Below are 16,878 nucleotides of genomic sequence, written 5' to 3'. Positions count from 1 at the left end.
TGGAACATGAAGAACATCAGAAAGAGTAAGGCCAAGGGGAAGAGAGAGAGTTCCTTGACCAACTATGGAAGTGTATGATCCATCAGCTAGTCTCACTTTATCTCTTTTGGAAAGAGGGTGATAAGTTTGAAAGTAAGAGGACATACCAGTCATGTGTTTTGACACTCCAAAATCGATGATCCATGGAGAGTCAAGGTTGTGTGAGGCAACATGGAAAGCAGTGGCAGAATTACCTGATATGGATGCAAAAGAGGTGGCAGAGTTTACAATATCCTCCCTTGGGTCTGATCCAGAGTAGCTGTGTTGGCTATGTGGTGTTTGAGGCACAATAGAAGTGGAGGGCTGATTCTTCCGAGAAACCATATTTTCCATGTGGTGTTTCTTGGTACCTTGTTGCCCGGGTCTTCTAATTACATCTGAGCCTTGCTTCTTAGGTAAATCCTGAACCCACTTTGGTTTCCCATAGAGATCCCAACAAGTATCTTTGGTGTGTCGGGGCCTCTGACAATTAGTGCACCACAATCTTTCCTTATTCATGATTCTAAGTTTAGAAGTACTCAAAAAACACAGGTACACTGCCTTACAGAGCTGTTATAATCCACAACTAGGCACTTGCTGATTTTCCGTTTCACAGAGAACCAAACACAAACACTACAACTACAGTACTAGGGGTTATCATCTACACTGTGTAGGAGTTCACAAAAACACAATACGAATTGCACATGCAGTGTAACTAGGTCTGAAAGACCTACAGTTCACAACTTTGATACAGCTTCTCAACCCAAAAAAGGCACAGTAGGAGCAACAATACGAGTGATGATTCACCACACCTAATCGGCTGATATCCACTTTCCAGGGCAGCCGAACAGTCACTCAAGTTCTAGGGTTCATCAATAGCCCCTTAGAGTGTAGACTAGGGCAACATACAATCGGAGGAAGGGGAACAATCCCTACTCAGATTCTGGAACATTAACAGTCGTGCAAGAAGCCATAAATAGGAAGAGAGAAAAAGAATCTCAGTACCAGCAATAGGCAGCACAATCATCAGTCATGAACTCGAACTTCCCTTCAGGTCAGATTGCAATAGGCAGTTCAGTCATGAACTCAAACTCCCCTTCAGGTCAGAGCCTTCTTTCGAACATCTGGGATGGATTTCTACAATCCTCTTAGCCGAAACAACCCAGTTACCAGCAAAAAACATGTAGTCGAACCCTTTTTCTGTGTTAGGAAGTTGAATAGTCAGCATACTTGTAGCAGAGCCCTACTCGGCAGTGAAGACTAACCGCAACACTAGAAAAGCTTCCTCCTCCTTGTCTTCGAGCATCAGCACTATAGCTCCTTCGCAGCAGAGGAGAGCAACCTCTGTTAGTTGTTTTCTAGGCCTGAACGAACCTGCTCTGATTCCATGTTGAGCAGGAGGCCAAGAAGAAGAAAAGAAGAAGAGAAAAGAAGAAAGAAGAAGAAGAGGAAGAAGAATAAGAGGCAACTGAGTTATGGCCTCAACAAAACTTAGCTTCAGTCGAGTGAAGCTTTGCATTTATATTATTCTAGCCGTACATAACAATATGTCTACAGAATTACAAAAATACTCCTACGAGTATTAAGTCTGTGAACAGTATATATATTACACCTGTTAACAGTTCCAATCTACTTTCAACCAGATTCTTATCGGGTCCGACCTAATAAGACCCGATTGTAATTTGACAAAAAAAAAAACTACTTATATTTAAATAGCTAGAGACGTTTAGATATCATATTATCAGTTTAGAGCAGTAACCAAAACCGATTCCCAGGCAATTATAGTCGAGATGCATAAATGATCAACTGGACTGGATTCTCATATTCCTAAGCTAGCAAAACAGACAACTAACAGTTTATCAATTCCTAAGTACTAACAGCGAACTCCTCTTACAGAATACGTGGTAGCAGTTACAATGTTTTGCAACATCAACTGACAGTTCTTAATCAGCTCATCAACCACCTATGATACAGATTCAGAGTCCCCAAACCCACCAGAATCTTCGACAACTTCGCACGCTTCTTCTGGGTTAACAGTAAAGTTAGTTGTCGAGGACCCAGCTGCAGCATTTTCCGGCGAGACCACACCATGTGGAAGCAATGACTTTCTCTTGCTTCTGATTGGTTGCCATTTCCTCAACGTGTCTGAGATCTCCCCATCCCGTCTATCTCTAGACTGTGGATGCTTTTCTGTTTCCAAGGACCAACTTCTTTGATCTCGACCATCTACACCTGTTGCTACAGTTGGGAAGAGAAATGGTTTATACCAACAGGCAAGAACTACAAGAAGCATTATATAAACGTACAAGGAAGCCCAGACGTAAAATGTCCATTTCCAATTGTACACGAATTCTTTTCTCCAAGGAAGCTTGGAATTTACGAGGATCTCAGCTTCATACAGTTCTGGGAGAGAAGTGATTCCAGCTCTTGGTTTTAATCTTATTCTGATTGCCTCCGTCCTTGGTTTTACTTCCATGTGTTTCAGTACATCTACTGTGATCTTCTGCGTCTCACCTGAAATCCCCAGTGTGAGGGGTATGCCCATAACAAATGTACGCATCAGTCGAACTGGGGGGCTTCTAAAACGCAACATGCATGGCTGACTAGATGTTGCTAGAACGTCTCCAGTTGCTGATAGAACCTCTGCAGTCAACTGATAAAACAGTATTGAATAATAATTGATTAGAAATTAATGAGTGGGCTGTAGTGCAGTCTGGGTATTGCAGTTCATATTGCCAAGAAAGAAATCATATATATGTTAGAGCTAGCTCATACTGTTCTTGAGCTTAACAGTGGTTCGAGATAAATCATTGAAGCCCAGTTGCTGACTAGGACTCCGGCTGGCATCATGGATGGCAAAATGGTTATAAAAAAACAACCTGAGACCCCCCTGAGAGAGAGAGAGAGAGAGAGAGGGCATTGAGGTAGTTGAGAGCCATTGGTACAGTAAACAAGCTCCTGGATTTGGAAAAATAGAGGTTGATGGAGCCTCTGGTTTTCAGATGCTTAACCATGAAGGAAAGCCCCTCTTGAGCAGTTGCAAAGCTCTATAAATAGAGCCACACTCTCCCAGTTCTTCCATCGAGCAAGAGACAACCAACTCCGAAGAGAAGTTCTATTTTCTGGTTTTTTGTTGTTCTGTTGAGAGAAAAGCTCTCCAGTTCGGTTTTAGGTGAAGAAGAGTAAGAGAGAGAGAGAGAGAGAAGTGATTTCCAAGCTCTCTGACATCTCAAATAGGGGCCATGGATGCTGCATTGGCTTCAATTGCTCAAGGTCAATCCATGGTTATTTCACTTCATTTTAGAGTATAGATTGATCCTTTCATACTTCTAATGTGTTTAGAAATTTACATAAGGGCATACCATTGGTATCTAAGAGGTTCTATGCTCTGAAACAATTGAAAATTTGATATTTTCTTCTCTGTTTCTAAAAGATTCAGACTTGTAAATTGCCAGTTTATGCTGATTTCTTACCAGAGGAGAGAACAATCCCTAGGTGGTCGGCAGCGATAGAGGAACCATTTTCTGGTGGCTGATCGCACTGTTAACACCCCTCCAATGCTGTTGTGTTCGCTCCATCGAGTGAACACTATAGCACCCAAAAACGGGCAAAGAAGATGACCTTCCAAGGGTCAGGTCCTATGGATACCCGGACCGACCCGACCCGTTTAAATTAATGTTTGGATTTCCCTAACCTGATTCGGTCCAGCTTGACTCGGTTCGACCCAAATAATCCGTATCAATTCGGTTTTAGTTGACTTGATTCAGTTCGAATTTGTCTGGCTTGAATCTATGCTGTTCGAATCGGTTTGGGGTGGTCTGGTTCAAATTGATGACAGATTATGATAAGGTCATATTTGTGGGGCTGGTTCAAGGGGATGTCCAACCCCGTTTGGATGAAATCTTGTAGGCCCATAGTAAGCCTTTTATATATAAATTTTTAGAGGAAAGGTCCCTTTGGATGTGGAGATATCGGACCAGTTCTATGACTAATACATTGGTTCATTAGCATACTAACAACTTTAGGAGGCCGGTTCAGGGAGTTTTCAACCTCAGATTAGGCTGAAATTTGGAGGGCTCATAAAGGACCCTATTTTCCACATGTGTATAAAATATATTCTAAAATAACTTATATATGCATAATTTAATCCAATTCAATGGTTGTTCAAATAATTTTTGTAGTTTTGCCCAAATATTTATCAGTTTTGTAATACCTGCTATTTACTTTCTAAAAAAAGGCACATGATGATGATTCTGGTACATGTCTTAGACTTATATGGTCTTTATTTGGAGTATTACTATGTGGTTCGCCTTCATGAATAAGTCATATACTTTAAATGGTTAGAGTGGATGGATGGGTGTATTGGATAACAAGATTTAATTAATTTGGACCATAAAGATCATTGGTAAGATCATTGTTTAGCCCAACGAAAGAACAATAATATATTGCATCAATCTTGGTTTAGGGCCTAATCAGGATTATATTATATAATTATATAATGGTCTTGATGAGACTTAATTGCTAGTTACCCCAATTTTATGTTAAATTATTGATATGTGTGCATTTTTATGCACTTTTGGCATGACATATTTGTACACTTATTATGAAATTTGCAATTGTTAATCTAGCAATGGTTACTGGTTAATTGTCGTAAACTTTAACAAATAGAAGGAATAGATCATGGTTGTTCTTAGGTCCATGGATCGGGTCTAACCAACTGAAGCCACTAATATTGGTACTAGTGAATAAAAAGCGCTTCATGAAAAGTGGGAATGCTCAAATTTGCATGAGTTTGATGATCATGCGGAGCACCATTAGCACTGCAATCCATGGCATGATTCCTAAAAACGAAAATGCAATTAATAATTTAAAGGTAGTAGAAGAATATTTTGCTTGATCCACCAAAACACTGGCAAGTACCCTTGTGATCAAAATATGACTGAAGTATGATAATTGTGGTGGGGTATGTGACCACATCATGAAAATGAGCAACATGGAAAATCAACTGAAAGGAATGAATATGGAAATATCTAAAGGATTCTCTTCTTATGTAGTTTGGTCCATTCAAGATCAACTACACTACACAGAAAGAGAAATGGAAGATGAGTGAGTTGATTATTACTATGTGCGTTGAAGAAGAAGAAAGGCTTAAAAGTGAAATACTTGAAGGTGCCTATCTTACCATTGGGCCACATAAGACACTTCAAAAAAAAGTCAAAAGAAGGATAAGGAAACGACCATAATTGTAGAAGGTGAGGATCACATGGCACATTGCTTCTTCTGTAAACAGAAGAGACACATAAAGAAGGAATGCCCTAAATATGCAGTATGGATCAACAATGAAGGTAAGGGTTTTTCCTTCATGATTTCTAAATCCTATCTGGTTAATGCACTTCCTGATAAGTGGTTGGTGGAGACAAGCATTACAACTCATGTCACGGTTTTTGTGCAAGGCTTTCTAACAATCCGATGACTGCATAAGGGAGAATGCACCATAGTAGCTAGTGACAGAATAGAGGTAGATGTTGAAGTCATAGGGGGACATCAGCTCAATTTGAATATCAATTATCACTTCCTAAACTTGATTCCTCTAGTTTTGAATTATAGTTTAAGAACAAAAGTTATACTCTATTCCATGGTTCTGTTAAAGTTGGATGTGGTATGTTGTGTGGCAAAATTTATTAGATTAATTTGCACATAGTATGGACCATTAAAAATTAGCCAAGAAAGTCAGGACTATTTGCAAGGGACTAAAGATTATATACTCACTTATAAGTGCATAGAAGAGTTGGAGGTAATAGGGTATAGAGATTTTGAATTTGTTGGATGTCGAGATATACAAGGAAGGAGGACCTATTTCATTGAGAAATGCAAAGCAAGCTGCAAGGACTACTTCACCAAGATCTTGACATTTGTCTAATAAAGTTCCAGATTAAAATAAGAAACTAGAGCCATGACTATTGTAAATGAGTCCTTTGAGATAGGAGAGGTCTTTATATAGTTTATTCTTCCTTCTAAGTGTATCCTTTTGCAATGAGTGGCTTTATATTTCTCAATACTCCCCTTAAAGTCCTTTTTGGTTTTAAAAACCCATTTACAACTTATTGGATTGATTCTTCTAGGTACCCAAATCTCAATGCTTTCCATTTCAAATTCGATTTGTGCTCACATTCATTTACTCAACTCCTATTCACACTCATTCTATATTATTTGAAATCTTCTAAGTGGGATCTATTCTATCGGTGTTTATCCTCAATGATTTAATTATTTAGACAATTTGTGTACCAATCTTAAGATTCACTTGGTACAACTCTTTCCTAGATGATATGTACAAGAATAATCTCCAAATTTTCTTGAAAGGTGGTTTGTCTAGGTTCAAATCTCCCATTAAAATTTCTAAATTCTAGAAATTCAACCTACCTAGAATCAATAATTCTAGTATTCAAGGTATGGCAAAGAAATTTGTTAACTCTTAGATCTTTTAGGATAACCTATAAAATAACCACTAAAATCATTTTTAGGATCCAACCTAGTTATGGGTTGTGAACTTTTATCTCAATTGAACAACCCCAAACATGCAAATATCCTGATTGGGGTTTCCTACCATTCCATAATTCATATGGAGTATTAAATACACTTTAATAGGGACTTATTCAGGATGTATACAAAAACCATCTTTAAGGTTTCACCCCATAAATTTTTAGGTAAGAGTATAATTTCGTAACTCTGCTAAACCATTATGCTCAAGTGTGCCCAACATAATGTAGTTAGAAACAATGCATGTTCCTGTAACATGCACACCTTATGACTATATATATATATATATATATATATATATATATATATATTTGGAAAAAGGTGGTGAAGGTGATGAAGTATTTCTGTCCTCTCATAATTGGAATAGGAAACAAGCCACAAATATTTGTTTGTGTTATTTTCAATAACTCTACACACCTTATGACACCTTTCTTGGTGGTCTTGGTTTGTTTTCCTTTATTCAATCCATACACATCAAAAGTCAAAATAATATAATGAAATGAGAACTTCATCTTTTTGGCACATTCCACTTTTCCTTGGAAATGTAGCCAAATCTTTTAATAGAATCATGAAATAGAGTAAAAATTTTGTTCTTAAACTTAAAATTCAAAACTATAGGAACTCAAATGAGATTTCTTTTAAATGTGGGTACATAGATAGTATCTATGAAATCTATATTAAAGTCGATATTTAAAATGAGATGATATGTCCCTATGGCTTCAACATTTATCTTTGTTATGTTACCACATGTTTACTAGATAGGATTCATAAATCATAGAGGTAAAATCCTTACCTTTGTTATTGAACCAAACTACATGTTTTGGGCATTCCTATTTTTACATGTCCTGCAAAGAGCATGTCTTGTAATCCCACCTTCTACACCTATATCCTTTTCGTTACCCTTCTTCTAACTTCTCCTTTTGAAATGTCTTTTATGTGACCTAGAGGTGATGTGAGCATGTTCAGAAATTTGACTTTGGAAGTTTTTTGTCTTCTTAGACACAGTAATTAGCTCACTGATCTTCCATTTCTATTTCTTTGTACTGTAATTGATCTTGAACTGTCCTAATTGCGTAGGAAGAGAAGTCATAAATGAAATGTACAAGTAATCCTTCAGGTATATCCATATCCATTACTTTCAGCTGATTTGTCATGTCACTCATTTTCATGATATGCTCATGTGCACTATCATGACCATCATACTTCATAATCATCATCTTAATTATATGGGTACTTGGCAGTGTTTTGATGAATCAAGCAAAATTCTTCTCCACCGCATTTTTCTTTTCAGAAATAATCCCATGGATTGTAGTAGAAATGATGATCCTCATGATCATCAGACTCGTATAATTTAAGCATTCTCACTTTTCTCACTTTTGATAAAGTGTTTTTTGTTCACTAGTACTAATGGCTTCAATGGGATTGAGTCGCAATTTAAAGATCTAGATCCATACACACTAGAAGAATCATGGTCTAGTCTTTCCATTTATTAAAATTTGTACTAGTCAACATTTCAACACTAGACAAATAACCCGTAACTATTATTGGATTAACTATAGTTGTATATTAGTAAATGTACAAAAAATGTCATCCCACATGCCAAGCATATACAAACATATCAATGACATAAATCAAATTGGGGGAAACAAGCAATTGAATTTTATCAAGACCATTACATAACATAATCCTTATTAGGTCTTGACCCATGATTCATTTAATGTTATTGTCTTTTCATTGGGCTGAACAATAATTTTATAATGTCCATGGTCCAAACTAGTTAAGTGATTCTATTATTTAGATAGGCCCATCACCATTGGACTAAGGGATTTTCAAATGTCTTATTTATTCTTCTTGTCCCACTTCAACCATTCAAAGTAGCATCCTTCCGTTGGGTCAATCTACTACCCATCATGGTTAGGTACAAAAATATGACTTATTTATAGAGGAGACCCTCACAGTTATACTTAAATGAAATAAATATAAATATAAAATATGTATAATAATTATTACCACATGCATTTTTCATATAATTAATAGAAAATATTACAAAACTAACAAATACAAAGGCAAAATGCAAATTTAGAAAAATAACCATTTAACTAGATTCAAATAAGAATATCCAAGGATTATTTCACCATAATAGTTTTTACATAGATGGAAAATTGTGTCATTTATGAGCCCTCCAAATTTCAACCTTTGGAAACCCTATAAACATGCCTCCCAAAATTGATGGTATGATAATGAACCAACAAATCAATCACTAAACTGGTCCAATATCTCCAAATCCAAAAAAAAAAAAAAAAGTTTTAGCTTGAAATTTCACATATAAATGGATCATGGGTCTATTATGGGTCCATAGAATTTCAACTAGAACGGAGTTGAAAAACCTCTTGAACCAACCCCACAAAGGTGAGTTTATCTTAGCCTATCAACTTGAATTATGCCCATTTGATCCAATTCCAATGCCACTGATTTAGATTGATAGAGATGAGTGAACTAGATTGAATTGTGCAAATCAGAACCAAACCAAATCGATTCAAGTCATTTGAATCGAGTCAAGTTGGATTGTGCTGAACTACAGTGTTTGCTTGAACAGAGCATCCCAGTGGGGTGTTCAAGGGATTGTCGACTGACATCTGTTGAAATAGTTTACTTTATTTCTATTTTATAATTTTTTCTAGTTAGGGTTTGTTTGGTCTATTTAAAGTATTTATTTTATAGTTGTTATTGTACTTTAGTTACAACAGGGGCACAAGGGTCTTTTCCCTTTCTTTTTTGGTCGCCATCTAAATATTAATATATTCTGGCGCCACCAGTAATTCTTTTTTGTTTCCAATCTTTCTTCTTCTCTTCTACCTTCTCCCTTCTTCCTCTCCTCCCTTTTCTCTCTTATTTTTTGTCGTTTCTCTACTATTAAGTGGTATCCGAGTGGGTTTATTGAATGTGAGCAATTCGAACAAGTCTTCCACTTCAACTTGTTGTCTTCTCCAGACTAAGAACAAAAAACTGACCTACAACTAGTACAAACCTTCCTATTTTTTTCTCTTATCTTTCTTGGTCATGTACCAAGAAAAAAATTCAAATGAAGCTAGGCTGCTAAATGTTGTCAGAAATTTGTGAGGTTTAGACTTTTTTTTTTCTTGGATCGTATGATCCTGTACCTATGAACGGATGACTATAGGTCACAGATGACCTATTATTTCCAGTTTTTGGTGTGATTACAATTTGTTAAGGATTTCTCTTGATGGTTAATGCACTTAGACATGCTGGAATATTGGTAGGTTGGAACTGTTAACCCATACAGGTCTGAAATCAATTTGATCTTACCTTTTTTGTTTGGAAATTGGTGTTGTTTTGTGCTCAGTTTGTGTCCAAACTGAAGTGTGTATGCGGACTGCTTATTTGTTATGGAACTAGGAATTGTTTTTTGGTGTAAGAAGCGATCCTAAGTTGTGTGTTGAGACTGAAATTTTTTTAACCATGCCCTTTGAGAATTCTATAACTTCTTCTGGAGTTTGAGGAAGTCAAAACATAATGAGTGGGGGATTGAAATGAGTTTTCCCATGATTGTAATTCTCTTTGACTACCTTGAATAGTATAGGGGAATGAAACTCTACATTACTGCTGAGGGGGAAATATGATATATTAATGGTAAAGTAAAGGAACCACAGACTTGGAAGTGTTGAATATGATAGGTGTTACCAAAAAAATAGTATGGTGATGTCATGGTTCTTGGTTTCTATGTTGCCACAGGTAAGGAAGACATTCATGTGGGCTGAAATAACTTGATGGGAACAAGCAAAATCTACTTATTCAAAGCAAAGGCACTACGCCAAGATATACCAACTACAAGTTGAATACTCTACTTTCTCAATTACTTTCTTTCCTTCTTCATGTGTGTTTCAGGATTTGGCCTTGAGGAAGACGATTGTAGAGGAAGTATGGTGGATGGTCTCTATGTGTTGGAGAAGAATAAAACCGATCTTTTACCTATAGAGTCTTTAAGTTCATCTAATAAGAGTTAAGCCTACTTATGGCATAGTCATCTTGGTCATCTTTCTTTTGAGTCATTAAAACTTATGTTTCTAGAATTATTTAAATCATTGTTATTTAGTAAGTTGCAGTGTCAAACATGTCAATTGAGCAAACATTATAGAAGTTTTTTCCTTTAAGAAATAAAAGATATGAATTTCCATTTCATATTATCTATTCTGATGTTTAGGGCCCTGTTACTCTACCTACTAAGACTGGAGATAAGTATTTCATTACTTTAATTGATGACTACTATAGATATACTTGGGTTTATCCTATGTGATATAAAGATGAAGTGCCAAAGATTGTACTTCCATAGTGATCTCACGGAGTTCTTTACTTCGTGTGGATCTCTTCATCGAAGCTCTTGTGCTAGGACACCCCAGCAAAACGGTGTTGCTGAAAGAAAAACTTGTCATCTTCTCGAAGTAGCTCGTGGTTTATTACTCCATATGAATGTTCCAAAACGCTTTTGGATAGATGTTGTTCTATGTGCTGCATATATCATTAATCATATGCCATGTCGGTTACTAGAGTATAAAGCCCCAAATCAATTTGTGTTTCCTATAGCTATGTTGTCCCCCATTCCAATGCATGTTTTTGGGTGTCGTTGCTTTATTCATGACTTGTCCCCTATTCATGATAAACTCGATCCTCGTGCTATTCCTTATGTTTTCCTCGGACACTCTTTATCTCAAAAGGGTTACCGTTGCTATGACCCCACCTCATGTAAGTATTATGTCTCCATGGATGTATCGTTCTTTGAGAATCAACCTTTCTTCTCGGTTTCTCCTTAGGGAGAGAGTAGGGTTGAGGAGAAACTCACCTAGGCTCAGACTTAATTACCTCATCTTCCTAATCCTCCTCCATTTCGTGTCTTTCTTCACTACCATAAGAGCCAACAGAGTTCAAAAGTCGTGGAACCTGAAATTGTGCAACTAACATCATCGGATTCTCTAGAGATAGATCCTCATCATCGGCTAGAACCTCTTAATATTGATCCCCTGCTATTAATGATCTTTTTGTTCCTATTGCTAAGAAAGGGTGTTAGATCTTGTACTACTAATCATCATATCTCTCACTTTGTGTCTTATGATCATATTTTACCTTCATATTGTACATTCATTTCCTCCGTTGACAGTGCCTCTATTCCTAAGAATGTGGCAAAAGCTTTATCCAAACCTAAATGACAGATGCAATGAAGGAAGAAATTGATGCATTGCACAAAATAGCACTTGAGAGTTGGTGGGATCTTCCTGAAGGAAAAGAACTAGTGGGATGCAAGTGGGTGTTCATAGTGAAACATAAGGCTGATGGAACAATTGAAAAGTACAAGGCCAAATTGGTGGCAAAAAGGTTTACATAGGTCTATGGAATAGATTATGCATAGACATTTGCTCTAATAGCCAAGATGAATTCTATTAGGATTCTTTTTTCATTGGCAACAAATCTTAACTGGGAAGTTCATCAGTTGGACATTAAAAATGCATTCTTGAATGGTGAGTAGGAAGTGTGCATGACTCAACCTTCATGTTTTTGCGCCAAAGGTAGAGAGCAGAAGGTGTGCATGTTAAAAAAATCATTATATGGGTTGAAACATCACCTCGGGTCTGGTTTAATAAGCTTCACTTAGCTGTTCACTAAATGGGGTTCAAACAATGCCAGTCAGATCACACTCTGTTTATGAAGAAAGGTAAATGGAAAATTGCAGCTTTAATTATGTATGTTGATGACATAGTGATCATAGGAGACTAAAAGATTGAAATACAAAAACTGAACAAATTCTTAACCACTCAATTCGAGGTGAAAAATCTAGAACCCTTATGTTAATTCTTGGGATTGAAGTTGCCCGCTCTCAAAAAGGCATCTTTATTTTTCAATGGAAATATGTACTAGATCTATTAGAAGATAGAGACAAGTTATGGGTGAAGCCAATTAACTCATCAGGTAGGAGACAATTAAGAGGAGTTCTTGAAAGATGTGAAGAAGTTCTAGAGACTTGTAGTCTTGTAGGGAGACTCTTATATTTGCCTATGACCAAGCCTGGTACTACTTATGCAGTGGGTGTCCTTAGTTAGTTCATGCGCAATCCTAGGACTCACTCACTTTGAAACTGTAAAGAGGATCCTTAAATACCTCAAGAAGTTTCTAGTAGCTGATTTGCTATTCTAGAAATATAGGCATTTGAAAGTGGAAGTGTATACAAATGTTGATTGGGTAGGGGCAACAGATGATCGAAAATCTACTAGTAGGCATTGTACCTTTGTGAGAGGAAACTTGGCCACTTGGAGAAGTAAGAAGCAAAGTGTGGTGGCTAGGTCCAATGCTAAAGCAAAATACAGAACTATGTCTCATGAAATTTCTAAAATCATGTGGATAAGAAACCTGTTAGGTGAACTGGGTTTTATAATTAACAACCCCATGCCAATCTATTGGGACAATAAAACTGCTAGCAACATTACTGTGAACTCAATCCTCCATGATAGGAGAAAACACATTGAAGTGAACAAGAATTTTATTAGAGAAAAACTTGTGAATAGAGAAGTATGCACTCCATATATCAGCTCAGAAGAAAAACTTGCAAACATCTTCGCCAAAGGTCTTCATCATGTAACCTTAATGATTTGTGTGACAAATTGAGCATGATTGACATCTATGCCCTAACTTGAGGGGGAGTGTTGAAATAGTTTATTTTATTATTTTGTCTAGTTAAAGTATATTTGGTCTATTTTTTAAAGTATTTATTTTTTGTTATTGTACTTTAGTTACAAGGCACAAGGGTCTTTTCCCTTTCTTTTTTGGTCGCCCTATAAATATTAACATATTTTGGCGCCACCAGTAATTCTTTTTGGTCGCCAACCTTTCTTCTTCTCTTCTACCTTCTACCTTCTCTCTTCTACCTTCTACCTTCTCTCTCTTATTTTCTGTCGTTTCTCTATTGTTAAGAACACCCAAATTCCTCGTCGTTTCTGACCACCCAAGAACCCATTTCAAAACAATTGGATTAATCTAGTGGGCTTTTTAGGCCTGCTATGTCTACTATAGCAGTTCTAACAAAGAAGAAAATACAACATTTCAATTCATTTCAAAGCATAGAACCGCTTTAGTTGTAAATGTCTAACCTTGAGCAATGGATGTAAATGCAACGCCGCCCCGAGGACTCCCTTTAGATGTTTGAGAGCTTTGAAATCTTCTCAGACAAGGGAAATATAAATGTCTAACCTTGAGCAGTGGATGTAAATGCAATGCCGCCCCATAGCTCCCTTTAGATGTATGAGAGCTTTGAAATCTTCTCAAAAACCTTGTCTGCTTTTCTTCTCTACTACAATGCCAGAAATGAAAATGAACTTGGGAGAGTTTTTCTTCTCTACTACATTGCCAGAAACCCAACAGAGGAAATCCTTCTCTTGGGACTTCGTTGTTTCTTGCTTGATGGATGAACTTAGGTGGGTGTGGCTCTATTTATAGAGCTTTGTAACCACCTAAGAGAGGCTTTCCTTCGTGATTATCTATCTAAAAGCCAAAGGTTACTACATCAACCTCTATTTTTCAATTCCAAGGCCTTGTTCACTGTGAAACAACAGCTCTTCACCGCCTCAATACACCCCGTCTCTCATGGGAGTTTTAAGTCGATTTCTAAAACCCCCTCTACCAGCTGAAGTCTCATATCCCAATCAACAATTGGGTCTCAATGAATCATCTAAAGCCACCGTTGAGTTCGAAAACAATATGAGCTCTAACAACTACATAAACAAATCCAAAATCAAGAAAATATAATTCGAAATGCCCCATTCAATCTATCAAGACGGGCCTATCTTTGAGCCAAGCTGGATCTAGTGGTTTATAACATGGTCATTGCAACTCTGCTCAACCTAGTGCATGAAATGGAATGTATATATCAAGATATTTGTAGGTTGATATCCTCACAAGATCTCCACCCTAAAACCAGTTTTTTAAAACCCGACGGTGCTGAATTGCTTTTCCTATGGCTCGACATGTCAGCGGTTCATCCATATGGACCAACAGGTCAACCAGTGATTTCATCATTACAAAAAATTTCAAAGATTAAAATAGTGCAGAAAACCGATGCCATGTTGAATGGATAAGTGGTTCGGTTAATGGGTCGTTCACTATGTTATTTAGTTTTGTGATACGACCGCAACTGAATTGTAAATGGGTCACGGGTCCGACCAGCCAGGTCAAAAGACAGGTTGAAAAACGTTACCTTAACCAACCCCTCCGGATTCGGGGATTGGATCAATTTGGACCCGGTATGATCCCATCATTCATACGTGTCAATTTGGGATCTAACCCTAATCTGGCCCGAATGCATATTAATGGATATATCATGGATCTATTGCATGATATTCCAATGTGGATCTGGATTTGACAGATCCGATCCCCAACATTCCGAAGCTCCGTCAAGTCCATTGCCAGTCAGCCTAGGTACTGAAAACAGAGCCAAGGTGAGGGAACATGCAGAAACCCCTCAACCTCAAAATTCCAAAAATGGGCTCCAGCCATTGAAACCATCACCACTTAGCACATTAACATCTATTTCCAGGCTCTAAACAGATGATCCATGGCTGTGATTTCAGCACTTCGACCATATAAATCAATTCACTCGTCCATTCACCAACAATTGTAATAATATAAGAGAACTAAGTAAGAGAACAAGATTTTTTTTTTTTTTGAAAAAAGATCAAGAATTAATAACCATAAGAAAACAATCAAACCAATCCAGATTAGATTCTTTCCTCTGAAACGCAAAGAAATAAACGGATCAGTACCTGAAAAACTCCAATTTGCCGGTTAAAATCAGATTCCGGCATCAGAAGCACGACCGAAACATAGAAGGTGTGCCCAGCTGGAATCGCCCTTTTCACATTCCCTTGTAAACCACCGCTGAATGAGAAGACTGCGCTGGGATGAGCATCAGTGTAATCGAAATGCAGAGGCTCTCGAACGAACACAGGCTCCTCGACCCACCACTGAACCCACCCAACTCCGACAATAATGGCCAAAACCATGACAGCAGTCAGAAGCAGAACGGCATAAATAGCACCAACAAGCCCAAAGCCGAGCTTCCGCAAGAAGATGCCGCTGCCGTCGGCCACGCGGGATGGCACAGCCACCCCGGCACTTTCCCTTACTTCTTCGGCACGGTGAACGGACTCAAGAGACGTTGACAGGAAAGAGAAGAGGGTCGATGACAGATATTCTAAGCAGTTAGAGATGAGTTCTGCTTGGAAAGCTACCAACTTTACGAACCAGGCTGCTGGTTTCAGTATCAGGAGGTCGTCCTCTTTCGCCCTAGGATGAGGGGTGGTGGTTAATAAGGTACGCCGGGATGGTCTAATCGGATGGGTATCCATAGGTTTGTCTAGTGTTCTTGAGACGAAGAAGAAGAGGAGAGTGAAGGACTTATGAGCGTTTATTTCTAATTATTTTTTTAGTGAGATCTGCATAGAGGGAAACTGATAAGTGGTGGTTAGGCGGTGCCAAGCACTGACACGTGTCTTGTAACTGTCTGAAGCCCAGCTCAAACGTTGAAACGTGTGTTGCAGTTGGAAGTACACGATAAATTAGAACTGCTGAAAAGCCGATTATTTACTTTTTTTTAATAAACAGATTATTAATACTAATACTAAGAAACGCTAATTATAACTTATAAATAAAGCCAATTTTAGCACTGTTATATGGGATTGGAATGGTTATTGTGTCGCTGCTTATCATGGGCCAGCCATTTCTTTCGGCTATTCAAGCAGAGGTTATTGTTATTGGGAATGGTTTAGTGCTTGCTAGGCTGTGGATTCAGGAAGAATTTAATATCTACCGCAAATAAGATATTAGGGATCGTTTGGTTTGTAACTGGAACTGGAATCGAAATCATTTTTAATTGGTATCGGAATGGTAATCGAAATCATTCCATTTCAAATAGGAATGGAATGGGAATTGAAATAAAAAAAAAGAATGAAATTTCATCCTCGGAAGAGTAGAAAATGGACATTTCTTCAAATCGGAAATGCCATTCTAGTAGGAATGGGAATAGGATTCCATTCCCACTCAATCAAACAGTTGGAATCAGAATAACCTGTTCTGGTTCAAATAGGAATGGGATGGGAATTGAAATTAAAAAAAAAAAAATGAATGAAATTTTATTCTCAGAGGAAGGGTAGAGAATGGACATTTCTTCAAATCGGAAATGCCATTCTATTAGGAATGGGAATAGGATTTCATTCCCACTCAATCAAACAGTTGGAACCAGAATAACCTGTTCTGGTTCAAATA

At 37.5% G+C, this 16,878-nt stretch overlaps 1 protein-coding gene across 1 annotated transcript; it reads right to left on the bottom strand.

Moving 5' to 3' along the window:
- Window positions 1-1,786: 1,786 nt before the first annotated feature.
- Window positions 1,787-16,102, bottom strand: LOC148869920 (Putative adipose-regulatory protein (Seipin)). The gene is made up of 2 exons (XM_088971176.1): window positions 15,378-16,102; window positions 1,787-2,671 (listed from the first exon to the last, which is right to left on the bottom strand). The coding sequence occupies exons 1-2, from the start codon at window positions 15,960-15,962 to the stop codon at window positions 1,982-1,984; spliced, it is 1,275 nt and encodes a 424-aa protein (XP_088827302.1). The 5' UTR covers window positions 15,963-16,102; the 3' UTR covers window positions 1,787-1,981.
- Between the last annotated feature and the right edge of the window lie 776 nt (window positions 16,103-16,878).

The sequence above is a fragment of the Nelumbo lutea genome, chromosome 2 (genome assembly GCF_056320005.1).
Source record: "Nelumbo lutea isolate HS-2025 chromosome 2, American lotus-T2T, whole genome shotgun sequence".
Classification (NCBI taxonomy): Eukaryota; Viridiplantae; Streptophyta; class Magnoliopsida; order Proteales; family Nelumbonaceae; genus Nelumbo; species Nelumbo lutea.
The sequence above is the reverse complement of the archived record's forward strand: the minus strand, read 5'-3'. Positions and strand labels throughout refer to the sequence as shown.